This window comes from Galleria mellonella, unplaced genomic scaffold (assembly GCF_026898425.1).
Source record: "Galleria mellonella isolate WM207_F2 unplaced genomic scaffold, CSIRO_AGI_GalMel_v1 utg55, whole genome shotgun sequence".
NCBI lineage: Eukaryota > Metazoa > Arthropoda > Insecta > Lepidoptera > Pyralidae > Galleria > Galleria mellonella.
This window is the reverse complement of record NW_026442115.1, coordinates 4618592-4638426: the sequence shown is the minus strand read 5'-3', so window position 1 is coordinate 4638426 and position 19835 is coordinate 4618592. Positions and strand designations below refer to the sequence as shown.

At 32.8% G+C, this 19835-nt stretch overlaps 3 protein-coding genes across 3 annotated transcripts in view; all 3 read right to left on the bottom strand.

Moving 5' to 3' along the window:
- Positions 1-5400: 5400 nt before the first annotated feature.
- Positions 5401-10956, bottom strand: LOC113521295 (uncharacterized). Its single transcript, XM_026906788.3, has 4 exons — positions 10365-10956; positions 9256-9613; positions 8607-8865; positions 5401-7927 (listed from the first exon to the last, which is right to left on the bottom strand). Exons 1-4 carry the CDS (start codon positions 10954-10956, stop codon positions 7631-7633), a joined length of 1506 nt encoding a protein of 501 aa, XP_026762589.2. The 3' UTR covers positions 5401-7630.
- A 4-nt stretch (positions 10957-10960) lies between these two features.
- LOC113521296 (protein cornichon homolog 4) lies at positions 10961-11510 on the bottom strand. Its single transcript, XM_026906789.3, has one exon. The coding sequence runs from the start codon at positions 11432-11434 to the stop codon at positions 10961-10963; it is 474 nt and encodes a 157-aa protein (XP_026762590.1). The 5' UTR covers positions 11435-11510.
- A 2727-nt stretch (positions 11511-14237) lies between these two features.
- Positions 14238-19835, bottom strand: part of LOC113521158 (titin) — a 48105-nt gene continuing 42507 nt past the window's right edge. The window contains exon 6 of the mRNA XM_026906590.3: positions 14238-19696. Within this exon, the coding sequence (XP_026762391.2) occupies positions 17531-19696 (2166 nt within the window). The 3' untranslated portion in view covers positions 14238-17530. The remainder of the gene's footprint in view (positions 19697-19835) is intronic.

The window sequence follows — 19835 nt, the reverse complement described above, 5'->3', positions numbered from 1 at the left end:
TTAAGGCATTCGCTGTTACAATGTAATTTGAGACATCAATGGTTTATTCTTTATATTCATGAATACTTACAGGCAATTATTATCGTATAGTTTTTTCTTTTTTTTTAACATTTATATCGATTCACGTTGAAAATTTATTATTACATCTATAAATACAAGGGACAAACAAATGTATTAAAAGATATTGGATTTTGGATATTTCTTGTGATCTAATGAACCGTATGAACTGTTTGGTCCAGGCATAGAATGGGTCACACTTTCTTTTCATATGGTCTCGTAAAAGGCGACTAAGAGAATATAATGGTCGAGTGATGGGTAGCAGCGTTCCTTTTATCATGAAAGTTTAACTGTGGTTGCCAACCTATTACCAAGCATGACAACTATTGGTAAAACCTCTTAAGTTCAGCAGTATACAGATGGCTGATATGAAGAATAAACGGAGACATTTAGTTATTTTGTTTGATTTGTGAAGTGTGCTTAAATTGAGAATTTCTGTAGGAAAAAAACAAGCCATATCTACTAAATACTGGTATTGTAATATGAAAAAGAATAAAAGACACAAATCATGGAACGATAAATCTTATCTACACACATACACGCACAATAAAATTTTTATAAAAAATAATATTTTATAATTATGTAAACACGCACATACTTAAAAATATTATTTATTAGAGATATATTATGCGATATTTTCACCAACTCTAAAACATTATTAACCTACTTCAAAAAAAGAATGTTTTCTATTCGATTGTATTTGTTTTATGTTTGTTACCTCAGAACTACATCATTTATGGCTTTATAAATTTATATTTTTTTAATTGAAAGGTTATACTTGTCACAATGGTTCCATAGAATTTCCCATAAAATCGATTCAGTAATTTAATTTTTAAATCGAAATCTTTCCACGACTGAAGTAGGTGTTTTTTTTTTTAACAAAATCTACTTGTGATAAATCTCTTCGCAGTCGTTACGACTCCCGTGTCGATTCCACATTCATTTGTCACGAATGTGGTCGTGATTTTTTGTGGAATCAAATTTTAAATTAAAATTGATATTTTGGTCAATTGGTTTCTGGGTTATCGCGTGATACGATTGATATTCCATTATTGTGATTCACCCAAATGATCTATTTTTATAGATACTTTCTCTTACTAATAGGCATGCAGTAAAATTGCTTTTAATTTACATATAGCTAACATGGTTACTGACAAAAACTGGAAAAGGGGAACTAATTTTTAAGTGACTTGAAAAAGTAGGAGATTCACGTATAATTTTTGTATTTAATACCTTCGCCAATTCAGAACCGATTACGATTATTCTTTTTATAATCGACAGAGTTTATACGTTTTGTACATCCTATTGTACTCAGTATTAAACCTACCTTTTCAGCGAATTCTAAAAGAGAAAAATTTCAATTCGTTTGTATTTTTTTTTACAAACACTTATGATTAATAATTATTTTTGTAGCGATACAATTTATTTCTGTTAATTGATTCCAAATAAATTATAACAATTTAAAGTATCGTTTTTTAGTAGGTACTTCATACAACCTGTTTACAAACTTATCTATTTAATTTTAGACAGATATCTTAATTCTTCAGTATGTATACCTTTCATTCACAATTATGCCTGTATTACCCATCCTACTGGGTACTTCGTCTAGTTGTACCTAGCAATGATAATTTCTTTATTATAATTACCATCTAAGGAAGCTTGACAGTTTCCAAATTCACTCGCTTAGGATACACAATATACAGAACATAATAAAGTTTAATTAGTAGACGCTTTCTAAATAAGTTATTGCCATAATTTTTTTTTTCTGTAGTTCTGAATAGGACTATCGATCTAAGTAGATTTTATAATTTTTCACCAGCAGAAAGAAACGGGATTCGACGGATGTAGTATCCATTTCCTTAAATATACGTAGACTATATGGAAGGTAATGGCGTCATAAAATTTTAAGTTATATATATTTAGGTAAGTAAGACATAGTTCGATATTTACCTTTCATTGATCTGATTATTACGATTCTTTAGAAAAATAGAACAATTGGTCATTAACTGCATGATAGAGCAATTATCTAAGAACACCTTAAATGAAAAACTATATTTTAGTCTGTAGGTATAACAGGTACTTATGTTTATAAATATGAAGGTATAAAATTTTCATGGCTTCGTCTGACAATGCATTACCTCCAGAGGAAAAGGATTATTAATAATGACTTTCTTGGTCCACCTTCAAACATTTCCCGTGTAAACCATTGTTATTAGAATTTAGTGAACTTTTTTCTTTATTTCATCCTCCTCTGCATCATTTCATTAGTTTCTTTATTTACAAAAAAACCGTTACATCTCATTCCTGCTTTCTCTTATAACACAGGTGGCAAACAAGCATGCGGCTCACCTGATGGTACGTGACTACCGCCGCCTATGAGCACCCACAACACTAGAAACCGCAGGTGTACTACTGGCCTTTTAAAAAGGAATTATGGTCTTTTTTTGAAGGTTACAATGATGTATCGGTTCAGAAATACTGTTAGGAGTTAATTCCAAAGCGTGATTATGTGTAGAAGAAAATGTCTTAAAAACGCATGGTGGAAGACCGTCATTTATTCAGATGGTTGGAATGGAACTCGTTCATAATTTTGGGGTAATATACAATATGTTAACCAACATAATCTAATCTTTAAAACTAGTGTCTATATTCATTAATAGGGTCTCGATTTTTTTTTTAGAATAAAAATTAAAATACCAAAAACTAAAAAATAAATTAAAATTTTCAAAAAAACGAACAACCTGTATCTGTACTAATGATACTACATAATAATAGGTACGTACGTACTTTGTGCTGTTGTAGTTTTTTTTTTTCATCAAAACACTCCCTTGTGACTTTTATAATAAGTGTCAAAATTGACGTTGGTGTTTTAAGAACCTCAATGGTATATTGGCAAACATGTTCGTTTGCGTACACGAGGTCACGTATTCAATGCTCGGTCAGAGATTATTTAAGGAACAAATTTTCCTAAATTGTCTCGGCTCCCTATGTTCTGAATTTTCCCCCTACTATTTTATCTGTAAAAAAATCGAATTCATTTACGTGTATATTTATCGAGAATGCTCCACCAGTTTCATACAGTTAAATTATAATGTGTACCTACGATTATAAGAGTAAAGTGTATTTATTTCTTAATATTCAATGCAATTCAATCCTCATAATACAGGGTTGAGGTTTACTACCATACGATTAATGTGCTTAATTGAGGGCCATTTATTACTACGTACATACCTACTATTAGATTTTATTCATTTTTGGAAATATTTTATATCACCGAGGTGGCAAACAAGCGTATCTTATTGTATTATTATACAATAGATGAATATGGAAAGCTTGAATAGATAAGTACAATATGCATAGTGCCTCAGTAACGGTCAACTGCGATCGTTATTCATGTATCTACCCGCCTAACGATGCTTGTAATTATCTTCACCACCTGTATTAACTGGATGTTGCATGTACAAATAATACAACTTAATTTTATTTGACTATTATTTCCTCGTTAGATCACTGCCTTGAGCGCATCTAGAATCAAACTAAAAAAAGCGTAGTTTGATGTATACGATTAGCATTCTCGTAGGCACGTAGTAACCCCGATTTAGCGAAATAGAGACGAAATATTATGCTTTATATTTCCAACAAATTCCATCGCAAGATTCCTACTTTAACCTAACTTTACCTAAGGAATTTAAACAGCGCCTACTACAAATCTCGCCAGCTTCGAAATATTTCAATCACATATATACAATTTATTGGCACATAATTTTCATATTTTAATAATTTTTATATAAATTTGCAAATAAATAGTAAATTGCCAATCCTCAATTTTAAACCATTATTTTTAAAATGAAATTGTTTGTTTAATTTCACCTCTTATTATTATTATTTTTTTTTAAGATTACCATTAATTTTAATTTTATCAGGAGACTTTGTACAAAAGTCGTTTGCTTGGGTACCTCTGTCTCATTCGTGTTTATACCGTGAAGCAGTTGTGTTTGTATGGGTGTGTTTCGGTTTGAAGGGTGGGATGGTAATGAACTTACAGGGTACAGAGGAATAACACCTTAGTCCTCAGTAATGGCAACGCATGGGGAATATCATGGGCGAAACAATATTGTACAGTATGTAACAATAGTGTTTTGTTCATGGTACTCTGCTCATGTCTATAGGCGACGATTACCATTTTTCATCAGGTGGGCCGTCAGCTTGTTTGCCATTCTAAGTTGCATAAAAAAAAGTAAAAAAAAAGTGTTTAATTTTAACCTCATACTCGTAGTTGTAATAACTACATTATTTTCGTCGTGAGGTAACAATGCGTGCGCTATATAATATGAAGGATGATATTAGTATAATGCAATCTCCAAATAGAGAAAAATATTACTGCTACCAGGTTTTGGTTTCGACCACAACAGAATATCAATGTTTTGGTCTTTTGAGGGCAAAGCAATAAACTGAATTGTGGCCATTTTGTGTTATTGAATCATTTACATATGACAAAAAAAAACCTAGGTGTTGTGATCGATTGCACTTTATAGTGGACTGAACACATTAATGGGGTAAGCAAAAGGCTATGTTTTTCAATTGAACATTTTAAACGACTTTAAAAGTTTTTACCATTTGAGACGAAGATTATTTTGGCTCAAGTTCTACTGTTACTTCTTCTTGATTACGCTAACATATCCTATCTTGATACAACTGAAGATCTTTTTAACAAATTAGAGGCATTACAAAATTTGTGTATGCCTAAATACGACTATACTTATACCTCCTCATACCTCATATATAGTCTAGTTATTTTTGAAAATTTTCACAATATTGTACACCGCTCTATCCACTGACATTGATGCTCCTTTTCACTATGACTTTGCTGGAAGAGAACTATTTTAGAGTTAAGCCTTTGCACATTTGCTTACCTCTGTCATATTTGTATGTATTATTAATGTGTACAATAAAATATAAATAAATAAATACTAACATACTATGATATAATTTAGTTAGTACCAGTTCTAGAAAGAAGACAGTCAGATGGCGCTTAGAGTCGCCAAAGTCCAAAAGGGTCACCAATAAATTATCATCAATCAGGAGATCCGCAAAAGGCCATCAACTTCCTATATAGAATAAACCCTGTATAGAAGATAGAGAAATCAATGCCTTTTAAACTGTTATTCGAGATTCGATTAGTGTCTTTCTCTTCCCCGCTTATCCCCACGTTCATATCCTACGCCATTAAAACATGACTGTACAGTCATAAACATTCGCAAACGTAAATGATTAATCGATGATTAAAATGTTTAAAACATATTTCTAGAGGTACATAGTTAAACAAAATAATACAAAAGCATATGTATTTCAAAAGTGTATTCACATAGACTAGTAGGTAGACACAGTGCTGATACTAATACGACTAAAGTTTGAATTGTTTTTTTTTTATACAAATAGTTATTATTTAAACAATTTCTACTTTGAGTGCTGATATTGGTAGTCAGTTTTATATCTCTATACGCCTACCTTAATCATATACCCTATTTTAATTATTAAAAATGATAAACGAAACATCTTGTCTATAAGTTGTTTTAAGAACAGACGTTAATTAACCTTTACTTATAATAATCGTAATAAGTAAATAAATCGAATTTAGTACCTTATCAAATTAAGTATAAAATAATAAAGAACTACAGAATATTATCATCATCATGTTACCAGACTCCCTGACATGTTCGAGGTCGTCACTTCTAATGTGGGTACACTGTGTTTTACAATATAGGATCAACATATAAATACATGTTCTAGTGTCATCTACTCCCAAACTAAACAGAGCTTGTACAAAGCGTACTATACATAATTAAAATGCTATTTATAAATACATATTATACATAGTAGACACTTAAACCATTATAAATATACTCTAAAATACAAACTTTTATATATATTCTGTGGGGATCGAAACCAAAGCCACAGGAAGATATATAGTTCGATACCTATAGAAATATACTTATATACCTTCATTTTTCACTAGATATTCGTTTTTAAATAAAGCTAAAGTTGTTTATTTGTATGTATTTATATTTACCACCTATAGAAAAACATTATTTTTACTAATATTATTAATGTTAAAGTGTTTGTTTGTTTATTATCTCTCGGCGCTTTAACGAGCCAAATAATCGTTACGAAATTTGGCATACATGTACTATTTAGAATGAAGGATATATCCTACTTACTTTTTATTTCTGTCAATCAATGTATCCCAAGCTAATAATAAATGTGCCTATCACATGGTGCTTATCAAAATGTACCGAGTGAATGTGTATGTATTAAACATAATATTAATTTCAGTTACAATAGAAATAAACCTTCCACACTGCAGAGTAGGGATTTGTAATAACGGAATCAAGTAGCCTCAATGCTAGCATAGCATATACCTTGTCAGATAGATCTTCACACGGTCCCCCTGGAAACCATCGCAACAAAATTCTGTTGATTTGGTCACGCTGGGCCAATTGACCTGTTTTCATCCTCACCTATCATGTCTCACTGATATCTCGCTAGCATGTGTCAATAGAGCAAAAAGAGTTACCGTTCACATTTATTAAAAATAAAAACTATATGTTATACTTTAACTGTACTTACAAGTAAAACAAATGGTAAATATATTGATTCTTACAAATTATTTCAAAACACTCGATAAACAAAGTATGTTAACTATAGGTGAAATAATTGTATACAATTATTTGTACACATTTTACTAAACTACAATAAAAAAATGGTACGTATATATTTATATACTAGCCGTTTCCCGCAGCGTTGCCCACTTGTATGTAGTTCCCGTATATCGTTCCCATTGGAAACTTTCATGAATTGTATTATATATAATTGTATTATGTATTTAAATGATAATTACGGACATAATACCTCCATAAGGTCAATTTAACTGACCGGTTACTTTATAGTATTTTATATGTGATTTTTAAGATTGATATAACTTTTTTATTTATGAACCGATTGAAATAAACACTAAATGTTAAGTGAAATAAACCGCAATGTATTGGTGAAAGTCTAAAAATAATTGTTTTGGGTTCTATTGCGTTCATAAAGCCCCCCTACAATAGTTTTTCTTATGTATCTTCCATATACAGACAGCGACCAGTTGCGATTTTATTATATGTATTGATATACAAAGTATAAAGATAAAATGAAATACTATTGATCCATAAAACTGAATCACTTTCCACAAGGTGCATGAATCGAAATCCTATCTTATTGATAGAAATATGAAAAATTGTCTTGTTATTCAATTACGCCTAATGGTTAAACGAATTTAAATATCGTATTCAAAAATTTGTCCATTTGTTTATATAATTTATAAACTAATTTTGAATAGGATACTTTTATCTAGTTATACCAAAATTCTCATACTGAAATCTTGGTTGCTTTCTTAAATTCTAATAAGTTATTAGGCTATTCATAATAACATTTGTTTTACCCAATACCCAATTCCATGTAGGATAACAGATCTTATATGTTATATACTTAAGTAGTACCTATTTAAATAGACATAAAATTATAAAAAATGTTTTTATGACGAAATTATTTTACCCCACCCAAAATACATAAAAACCGTTGAATATGAGTATATGATGCCCAGTTGAGGCCCGGCGTCCCGCCGGAAACGTTTCCTGCTAGGTGGTTCTTCTCTAACAGGACGTGGAGGGTGATTGATACCAAGTTCTCCGTTGCCGTAGCAACCAATTAATGGAGTGTTTGGAAAAGCGGCTCGGAAATAATTCTGCTCCAACTCGTGTTTTTTATCGCGGCCCACACAAGATAATTTCAATGCCACACTATGCTCGAATCGTGGAATTTTCTTTGAAAACTGAAATATACAACAATTAAGTGTTACATACATATGTAATAGCCAAATAATTATTTAAATACATGTGATATTGTTACTTTAATTAATCGAATGATGATTGCAAAATTGATGTAAAGCTAGACATTGCAATAGCCTGAATATGCTTGTAGTTTTTTTCAATTAATGACAAATCATCCGTGCCCATGAGGGATCAGAAGCGAAGATAATGTCAAGTCACATGGCTCATTATTCCAAATTTACCAAGTACTATGATGGCCACCAAGAAAATTGCAATCTAAGAGTAATAAATATACTATTAATATCACTACTGTTAACAATTTACTAAACATGCCACTATAACTAATGATCCATTGAGTTATAACAGAAAATATTTTCATACATTGCAGATACAATAGCAAAACTATTATGGTGCATCTTTGTGGTGTCCATGGTACAGTTCAAGTTTCTGTAATGACTATAGTGGATATGCCTTTTTATAAAACATTATTATTCTCATTATAAAATCAGCAGTGTGAATTGCAGATATTTATTTAGTATTAATTTTTTACCGCGAGGCAAGATACTTCGACGTCATCACCTTAATAAGATATTTCAGATGAAGTCGAAATAATTGTTGGAAACAACACTAAGTTCTTAAAATTACTATTACACACATACACATATAGAATGTATTTCATACCTCATCAATATTTTTTTGTATTTTAGTCTTCTGCCAATCAGCTGCTTCTATAATAAGTGAATATACATCAAAATTGCATTTCTCTCCTTCACTATTAACAACACTCTTTGGTATTGAGAAAATTCCAATAGAAATCAAATTCTCACTAATAAAATCACTCCCTTCATTTACACCATCTATAATTAGTTTTATGTCATTTTTATCATATATACAATCCTCAACAATGCATCCACCTAATGCATAAGGTATATCAGGTTGGCTGAAACAATAATTAAACAAAATACATTTAGATTTTTCTTATGTTTATATAATACTATTACTACTATAATATAGTTTAATAATAAAACAGGACATAAATTATACACATTGCATGGCTTAATCATGAGGAAATTCAAAAAAACTTATATTAAATGTTTTATTGTATTACATTGGTGCAGTATCATTTCTTGTAGCAGTTTATGGAGAATGACAATGGTCAACAGTGACAAATGAAAGACTATTATGAAAAAATTAATAAAACAAATTAAAATAATATAACTTCTCTGAATCAATACTTAACCTCATATCACTGTAGCACTAATACTTTTTCAACTTATGCATAATCATGATGATGATGAAAATTTATTAATATAAATTTAGTAATACTTACGCCTCCTTAAAGTAATTTAAATAAAAGAAGTCTTCAACAGAATGCAAAAGATATTTTTCAGTGACATAAACAAGAACACCTTTGAAAATACGTTCCCTGGATAACTCTCTAACCTCATAATAGAAATCTTTTTCCATGTCACTGTTAGACTTGATATTAATTATATTGAACTTCACATCAGGTATAGCTGGGATAGAAATTCCACCAATGATGGACCGAGGCCTTCTGAACATGTCAAAGGTATATGTGTGTTTATATGTTGGTGAATGGTTGAGAGGAAAGTAACAGAGATAATCAGCTCTCACAGTAAACATGCAGTTCTTTGGACCGCAAACCTTTTGTTGCACGAAGTCTAATACTGTAAATGAGAAGAATAATATGAGTGAATATTAAGATTTTGCTTGACCATTTATGTAGCTTTATACAATTATATAATTAATCCATATAAAGTAGTATACTAACCCAATTAATTAATAAATAATATATTAACCCATAAAAGAGGGGGGAAGGGATCATAGTAATGCGGGCTACCAGTCCCATTGCTAGCAATATACCGTCAGGTCGACCTCCACACGGTTCCTCCTGCAAGCTATTGTGCTGAATTCCAGGTGTATTCATCACAATGGGCTAACTGACCTGCTTTTTTCATTATTCACCTATCATCCCTCACTGGTATCCCACCAGCGTATCCCGTTAGCACAGGCGGGGTTACCATTCCATTAATCATGACATGAATCACCTAGACAATATTAATACCAAATAGTCATATTATATTTTTACAATTGTTTTTTTTTTAAATTATACATAAAATTATTTCAATTATCACCCAGTTATAAATTTATAGTGTCAGATTTATTGAAATCGAAAGTTTGTGAAGTTTGATATACTTACCAACAAAAAAGACAATAATATTTAGAAAAACCTCTTTTTAAAGCTAAATATATCAAAAAATAAACTCTCCAATTTTTTTAAACAATAAACCATGTAATTTAATAGAAAATTGTTTTCAGGAGTGACAGCAAAAACAAACAAAATAGATTATTAGATTTATTATTATTATCTTTTAGATTTATTCAAATATTATACATATTTATAAAAAAAATACTCACAACTGTGTTCTTTCTCACAAGGAGGTTCGCATGGATGGGGTAGTAATGACATGCATTTTGAAGTAATATTAGTGCCTGATGTGTTAACAAATGCAAAAACCACTAAAGGCTCTGTTGAGAAATCAGAGGACTTCTTAAATCTTATGCCATTCTTTATAGAATTAAAATGTAGGTCCAACACAAAATCTGTGGCATTTAACTGTTCCTTATTTAGAGTATGTATAGCTGAATTCCAAGTGGAACATACATGTTTACACAACAACTTCTCTTGCCACTCTAGATTGCTAAGAATCTTCTTAACTATTATGTAGTTGTTGCACACTTTTTCCATTAAGTCAGTATCACATACCATTGGTTGGGTGACCCTTATTAGTTCTTTTTTCTCACAGTATGCTGCAATATGTTTGGGTAGTTGCAACTGCACACACCTTACCAGGTTCTCTTCAGTTAAAGTATCCTCACTGTCACTGCTGTTCATATTATCTTCATCTTGAACACCCCTCCCCATGTTCTCTTCAGTTGAAGTGCACTCACTGTCACTGCTGTTCATATTCTCTTCATCATTTACATGTTCACAATTAATCTCTGCCATGTCCTTAGATTTCAGTTACAATTTGATCATCCGCTGAACGCTGTATTGGATCTCCCTTAAGAAGGGCTAATATAAAACAGTACAAATAAATAAAGAAAAATATAAGATAATGTCCAATGTATATCATAACATCACGCATATGTTTCTTCAACTGGCCGCGATTGTGAATTTCAGCTGGATCGTATGCGCCCAGATTACCTCGTGGTATTGTAAAATATTCGAACGTCAACCATATAAACATAGGCAAGTTAAGCAAAAAAAGAATAACTTGTCCATGTAAAAGAAGTAAAAATGATACAAAAGAATGAGCGATATATTTGGGAAGCAACCAATAGTTCAACTTATCACAACACTCCTGAGCGTTTAAGTAATCACACTCCAAATCTGACAATGTTATTATGTAGTAAACTAAAAGAAATAATATAGCACCGCTATCGATTAAAGACAGAGAAAATAATAAAGTTTCAGCCAATATCATAACTACCTACTTCTATATCTTATATTATTAAACGTATTTGTCTGTTTACAATATAATAATTATAAATACCAATAATAAACGAAGTACAGTTTTTAACTACAATTAAATTAGGCAATGGGTAGATCAAATAGGATGGAAAATTATTTCACAAGCAAAAAAAATGCAATTGTATATATAAAATGACAACAGGAATAGATATATATATTCTAGCTAACTATAGGTAAATACCGTAAATACAAAACAGATTAGAGAAATTATGATGACCTACTAATTTGACAATATAACATTATTTTGACTGACGTTACATGACATAACTAACAGTCACAACAATGACATTTATGTTTCGATTTTGTACCAAACATTTCAGAATTACATTTGTACCTACTTTCGGATACAGTATAACCATTTGTGGCATATTGATGTCAATTTGCTAAATTTCGCTCCTAAATTTTGTCTGTGGCAGATCATGCTGATGATTTACAAGGGCCGGTGCTGGCAGGGAACCGGTCTAATTCCTTGCCATCAGATATGTTGAAGCATAAAGCAATCATATATGGTAAAATAATGTCTATATGATGATTTACAAAAGTGACAGAATTTGGCAGATTTAAAGGGTTCCAATAAAATTCACATTACCTAATTAGAATTTTCAATAGACATTTTTTTTAAGAGTAAAAATGGCAGGAATCCGCCACCAATGGTCACACTGTTCAGATAGACTACGACCATAGGCCATTCTGCCTCGTTTTTAATACTTGTTTTCTTCGAATATGTAAAAGTCGAAAATACCAGTGTATACTGATAGCGCGGGTGGGGTTACCATTCCATTATCACCCACTAAAAAAAAGTCGAGAATAAATAAAAATCTTGGTAAATTTGCTCAGCGTTGCCAGATTGGGCAATTTTGGGTAAAATATTGGAAAATGAAAATCTTAGATAAAAGTTAAGCGGTCTTGCAAATTTATTTGCATATATATTTTTTTAATACTGGGTAACAGTATTTATAACTCTGTACAAGTATATAAGGTGCATTATTACAATAAAATATATGACTGAAATGATTCTTATTGAATCCTTCCCAATGGGATAATCTTCGATTATGAAGTATATATTAAAGTGGATAACAGTTGATTTATTTGAATTAAAGTGTTCTTTATAGAAAAAATTATCAACAAATTTCATGTGTTTTGAGATTATACTTTTACATTTTGTAGGTACCCAAATTTTAAAAGCTTTTGATCGTTTAGAATATCCTGCAAACGCGCCTGGAATTGCTTTTGTTTCCAATTTGTTTCTGTTTTGTTTATTGGAGAAGCATGAACGCTTTTATTCCGAATATATTAAAATGATTTAAAGAAGGTTTTCTTCCGATCCATTTTTCAAACGGTGTCAAGTTGTTAATACTTTTATATATACTTCTATTCGAAATGTAGTTTGCTGTACATATAGCCTCACCCCATAGGGTCATCGGTGCTCCAGATTCTATCATTAAATATCTAGCTTTTTCTAAAAGGGTTCTATTCTTTCTTTCAGCTACACCATTTTGGTGAAGAGTATATGGAGCTGTTAATTGTCTTGTTATATAATTTTTCATTATTACAGTACTCTAAGCCATTATCTAACTGAAGACATTTTATTTTATTGCCAGTATAATTTTCCATCTCAGATTTAAATTCCACAAATTTGTCTAATGCTTCACTTTTCTTTTTGATACAATATATACGACTATACCGAGTAAGATCATCGATGAAAGTAACAAAGTATTTGTTACCTGCATAAATTTCGGACTTCATCGATCCACAAACATAAGTATGTATGATTTCTAATCGTTGTGTAGTACGAGGAACAGTATTAGCTTTAAATGGTGGTCTTTTTATTTTGACTTGAATACAAATTTCACAATCTCTAAGTTTCTCGTTTAAACTAAATTCTAAACCTTTTAGGCTTTTATTTCTTAATTCAAACTTCATGTCATTTTCATTCATATGACCAAGTTTTCTATGCCATTGATGAATTTTGCTTTGATATGTGTAATAACATGTTTGAGATTTATTTAGTTTGACATCAACATAGTATAAACCATCGGCTTTTCTATGTGCTTTCAAAATCACACTTTTATCTTTATGAGTAACTACAGCCTTATAATCTTACCAACATATAACAGATTCAGCGACAAATCTGGTACATATATGTCACATAGTTTAATTTCTCCTTTCTTTACAGATTCATTTAACTGTAAACATACTAAACCTTGTCCTTTTATTTCAGCAGTACCATGGTTAGACGCTAATTTTAACGTTATGCAAGTGTCTTCTAAATTTAAAAAAATATTCTTTCATAAGATGTGAAGTACATCCGCTATCTATAATCCATTCTTTTTTGTTTTCTTCCTTAGGTACATATTATAGTGTGTAGGCATTTCGAGCTCGAAATTTCGGAAAATATTTCATGGTAGGCCCTCAGGTTTGATCCTCATCTGTCACCACTCATAACGTGCAGACAGGTTACTATTCCATTATCGTCCATTAAGACCCTCCCTGTGCCATTATTATATGTTGAAGAAGCAACAATGACAGTGAAGTAAGAATGAAAGCAGGTTAATCTATCATGATAATTTTTTTTTACATCACGGAAATTAATTCTTCCACTAGAATTAACCATAGGTACTGGTTTTCAGAAGCAAACGCAACGAGGTCAACCTGATATTGCTAGAAAAGACTGTTTAAAATCACATTTCTTTTATTAACACACAATCTTTAAATATATAGTTATTACTGTTCTATAAAAGCAAATGAAACAAGTCTTGTGTCAAAAAAATTTAATTCAACATTCTTTCCTTACGCTAGTAAAGGCTTCATCCATATTTACAAGGCTTCAATATAGGGAAAGGTAAAAAAACTATCCAATTATACTACAGATCCGACTCCTGTGGTTATCACATCATAATATTTACCTATTATTGTATACTTGGCTCTGCTACAAGGCTTAGGCCTTTTAAATATTGCTTACGGATCTAGACTTAATAATTCTGAATGTTAAATGTATAATTATACATAGACTTGAATACAATGTGCGGTTAATAAAATATGTGTTACAACGAAGCCAATTACTACAATGTTATGTTAATACATACACAGTATATTGCAGAGAGCTAAAATTTATTATTCATTATAATTCAGCACAATCTGTCACCTCCAGACTCGGAATTTAACCTACTATAAACAAATATTAAAAACTCTCCTAAAATAATTACAACAATAACAAATATGCAGATATTACGCTATCTTTATCAAAACATTAATCTCACTTAGTATCTCATTAAATAGATTTAAACTAAATACTAAAACATGTAAATACCAAGCTATATAGTTAAATATACTAGGCCTGTGAATCGCGGGAGTGAACTTTATTGTTTCAATAACAATTCCTCTCATATAGGATGTTGTCTCACCTAAGTATAGACACGATACAAATTTGATATAGGTTTGTTAGATTTGAAATAAAAACAGTAGGTGGCTCACATTTGTGCCTAATATAAGTATATTCTGCACAAGATTATATTTGTCATTTTATACTGTCAAATACTAATTCGGTAGATACTTTTTGTTATACATAACTGATAAATAATTTTATATACCTATTGAAGACAACAACCCGATTTTTAAATTATGTAATATATATCACTCCCAGCATCAAATGAATTTGCCTAAATGAATAGGTACAATTTCGATAATGAGCAAATAGATTTTATAAATATTTAAATCTAGTAGGTTTCGTTAAATTTTAATTATTAATGGAATTATTAAATCAGTTTACATATTAAACTGAACGAAATTACTACGAATTAAGATTAGAAGCTCATTTTTTTTATTAAATATAGACAATCATATATGGACTGTATGTTAACTTATTTTACGCATTGGTATAATTACGTAGGAACCACACAGGTAATAAATAATTGATTTTGTGATATTTATAAAACTAAAACATTACTTTTATTTTAGATCGTTACACGACATTCAGCACTGTTTTATTCATTGTGTGAACACTACGTATACAGTTCACAGCAAGCAACTTGAACAAAACCATAGTCGTTGTAATTTCTGTAGTTGTCGCTTTTAGTGAAACTGTTACTGTGCATATTGTAGCATTAAAATTGTGCTCAAGTTACTTGCCGCTTTCTATAACCTTTATATTTTTTTCATATATTTTAATATCAACTTACACAAATAGCACCATCTATATGTGGTCATATTTTAAATAGATATCTAAAATACCACCACATATTCAACCACCAACATATTATACTCAGACCACAACTATGTAAACTGAATACTATTATAGTTTATTCTGTATTACAGAAAAAAATCAATGCCACTTTTTACTGAAATATTACATCATTATTTTTGTTATAATTATAAAATAATGGATCAAATTGGCACGTAGATACAAGACGATAACGCCTTACATTCGTTGTAGTAACTTGTCAAATGATTTAAAATAGTATATATAAATGCAAATAATGGCAATATGTTTTTGATTTACACATTTCGCTTTTTGATAAATCTATCCATGATAAATCTAATACAAACGTAAATTCATTAGTGAAAACACTCACACATAGTAATGAAAAGCTCGACAATATATTGTAAGCACACTTGAAATAATGGTATAAATAAATAAATTATAAATAATGTTTTCAAACAATTATGCAAGCAATCCCATACAATCTAATGGCAGAATATATAAGTATGAAACTAGGATAATAAAATCAAACGAGAACTTATTGATAATAGTGCACCTATCCTACACTTTAGATAATACATTGGAATGATACATTTTCAAGAATGTTTTGTTATTACAATATTTATAATAATTTATCTAGGTAAAGCAAACATTCAATAAATTAAGTCAAAGTATCTATTTTGCCCATGCTAATAATTACATTCATTTTAGTAATTACCATATTTAGTACAATATATATATATATATATAAAGATTGTAATATGGAAGGAGAGTGAACAAATAACAAGTGTCAATAAAAGATTGTTGCATAATTGTTTGTAAGCAAGGAGCCGGCTCCCTACATTACCTAAATGAATTTGTATCTAACATTGTTCCCAAGCTGGTCCCACCCATGACGATGGCTTGTGAATGTGCACCTCGCTCTCTGTTTCTTTTAACTAACTCCACATAATAAAACTAATATACACTGTGAAAAAAGAACATTGACTGAAACTCATTCGATAAAGAGAGCGACGCGTGCTTTTGTGCCAATATCGCACTTCAACAAGACTGGAATGTCACTTATTGATTTGGGAAATAACTATCAAGCAATTGTGATAGCATTACATGGTTTTAGTAACTGACACAACATCAATTCTATACATTTTATTAGCATTATCATTAACACGATGTGTACGTAACCAGGTGTCTCATAGATTGAAATTTGTGCCCCAACAAATGTTTTCTTATTATAATTTTCCCTAGGTTATAGTCATCGGGCGGAATGCAGAAATCCACAACTATGTTGAGTATTATTACTTTCAATATATACATAAGTAGATATGCTTATAAATAGTAAATAAAATGGATTTATATTATGTGAGCCAAGTATGTTACTGCGTACACGTGGTGGCGACGCATGTTAACACTCACTAACTATATGATTATATAACTATTTACCAACTAGCGACACAAATACTTCGTACCGACTATTAAGTACCGATTAATTATATAGACTAACGAGTCCTCACTTAATGTCAACACTTTGTGTTTCACATCAATAATAATTATATTTGTTCTCACAAAACGTAAGTCACCATCCTGGAAGAACATGTCACTGAAGAGACTAGCGTGTTAATCGAAAAGCCACTGAGTGGCTGTCGATGTAAAAAAAAAATATACTGTAAAATCTTTGCACCAACATTCACTTGTTATTCGAATTGGAAACATGCGAGCGGCTCGCCGCGCCTTTTCCCCGTAAATAGAAGTACGAATTCACTCACTCGGTACAAGGATAAACAGACATTATAGAGATCATAGGGTAAGCATCATTAGAGAGCGACGCCCTGGTAGAGCGGGGGATATCGCGGGTCAAGTGGCATCATATTCTATGCGGTCCCAGGAGTAGTGCTTATGCTGCGGACGCGGCGGTGGACGCGCGGCGAGTCCGCCTAGTAGTGGATCACATTGCGCCACAGGGCCACGGCCAAAACGGTTGGGGAACAACTCTGTGCTCATGTATTCGTATCCATCGCCGTCCACGTTCATGTTTGAGCTCGACTCCATCTCCAACTCTTTAGGGTCGAACTCATATGGCCGCTCCTCGAACATTTCGTTGCGAGTGTCCTCGTTCTGAAAAGATGGTAGCGACAAGTCATCCATGTACTCGAAGCTCGTCCTGGAATAGTCAAGAATATCGCCGTTCGTCAACGGGGTCATACTCATTCTCTCCGAAGGCTCCTCACCGATATCCATAGCGATCTGCGATTTTCCCTCAGTTCGTTCGTTGCTTTCACCCGATAATAGGCTACCGAGGAAATCGTGATCGCTTACGGAAGAATCCGTCACGCCGAAACCTGTATGAAAATCCCCGTTGGACAACAATTCGACACTCAGATCTGGCTCGATGTCGTTTGCTGTCGGATCTACGTCGCAATGATTAATGTTGTTTACTGCATGTAAGTCAGCATGGCAAAGAATTTCATTCTGAATATCATCCAGTTCCCTCTGTAATTCCTCCGCTGCAAGCGAGTCCCGTACGTGTGTAGAGTCGAGAACGTCGTTAGTTAGGACATCAGTCGGAGAGAACGTGTCAGGTCCGGTAATATATTCGCTATCAATTGGACGAGGTGTCGTAGCATCATCCACAGCCGAAGCCGGCAACTCACCATTCTCTACCAAAATTTCAAGGACATCATCCATTATTTGACTATCTTCAGTACAATCGTGCAATGGCGTATTCAAGGCTACTTGTGGCATGGGGGGCGGTGGCGGAGGTGGAGGAGGTGGCGGTACAGACACTGCACGCTCAGGCTCATAGTGCGCGGTCGGCAAAATTGCGATGGGTACCACCTTTACACCGTTGAGTATGTAAGCAGGATTGGCCGTTTTCTGAGGTGTAGAGTCAGCTGTTCCGTCACTGGTGGTAGCAGGCGAGGAGGCTACAGTAAAGAGACTTACAAGACGGTCGGGTGCTGCATCAGAGGAAGCGGCGATTACGTATCGCGAAGGTGCAGGCGTCGGCGCCGGAGGCTGTTGCAACGCGTCGCGCTGTGCTCGCAGTTGCGACATATAAATATGCGCTTGTAAAAGCCGTCGACTTTGGTCGCTGGCAGCAGCGCCCGCCGCTTCTCGGCGGACTGCTTCCATTTGTTGCCGCGATGCTTCTAATTTCCGCTCAAGATCTTCAATTTGTCGTCGTTGTGATTGAACTATATCCTCTGAATTATCCGATTCTATTTTGACATCCGGTGATGTAACAGACGCAATAGATGCGATAGAAGTAACAGATGCAGGTGAACGAGGTGGATCTTCTTGTTTTTCTAGGAATGGTCGCAGCCTGAGTATCAATTGTGGTTTAGGTCCAGATACGGGCAAATTGCGACGTTTGCATTCTGCACGAAGATCAGACACTTTCATGTCTTCGAAACGGGCAATAGGCATTAGAGGAGTGATCGGCGCTGGCGGCGGTGGAGGAGGTGGGGGTACTGTGTAGGCATCGGAAGAATCTGACGCAATAGATGCAGCAGGCGATGCTGGCATTAATTGAAGAAGCAACTGTTGTTGTTGTAATAGAAGTTCGTAAGGAGTCTCAACGGAGCCTGGCGGAGATGACGACTTTTGGGCATTTGGAGGACCTTTATATTCATGAAACTTAAATCGAGCCTTAGGTTGTTGTTTTTGCTTATTCTTTTTGCGATTTTTATCTTTGCCTGGTGCAGGGTGTTGTGGTGGTGAAGCAACACTTACAGGTGAGAGAGTGGATGGTGGCGAAGGTGAAGGTGATACTTCGTCCGGCGGTCCGCAGTACGAGGATGGATGTTGAGGACGTCCAGAAGCACCTTCGCTAGTAGCCTTAAATGCAAGAATACCGCTTTTGACTGCAGTCTCAATATTTTCTTCCGTATGTAATATATTTTTTTTAATGAGCTCAAGGGGTCCAGGTCGATGAGATAATTGATCATTCAGCTGGTCTGCAAGTCGTGCTTTCTTTAACATTCGCTGTTTTTCTGCTAGACTGGGATCCACATGGCTTTCCTGAAAATAAAACATAATGAAATCATTTAAAATACGTGACGCCCTTCTTACAAATTGCAGTGTCTCCTATAATGTGCATTTCCATAAATGTGCTTTATAAGTGTATTGTAACCATTATAATATTGTTTAATTTCGATTT

What these genes read in the sequence shown, in the direction of transcription:
- LOC113521295 (XM_026906788.3), bottom strand. Translation starts at nt 10,956, where the DNA reads ATGGCAGAGATTAATTGTGAACATGTAAATGATGAAGAGAATATGAAC. An exon ending in TTGTGAGAAAGAACACAGTT is followed by an intron (nt 9,614 to 10,364) that starts GTGAGTATTTTT and finishes TCTCATTTACAG; the next exon opens with TATTAGACTTCGTGCAACAA. An exon ending in TTAAATTACTTTAAGGAGGC is followed by an intron (nt 8,866 to 9,255) that starts GTAAGTATTACT and finishes TTATTGTTTCAG; the next exon opens with CCAACCTGATATACCTTATG.
- LOC113521296 (XM_026906789.3), bottom strand. Translation starts at nt 11,434, where the DNA reads ATGATATTGGCTGAAACTTTATTATTTTCTCTGTCTTTAATCGATAGC.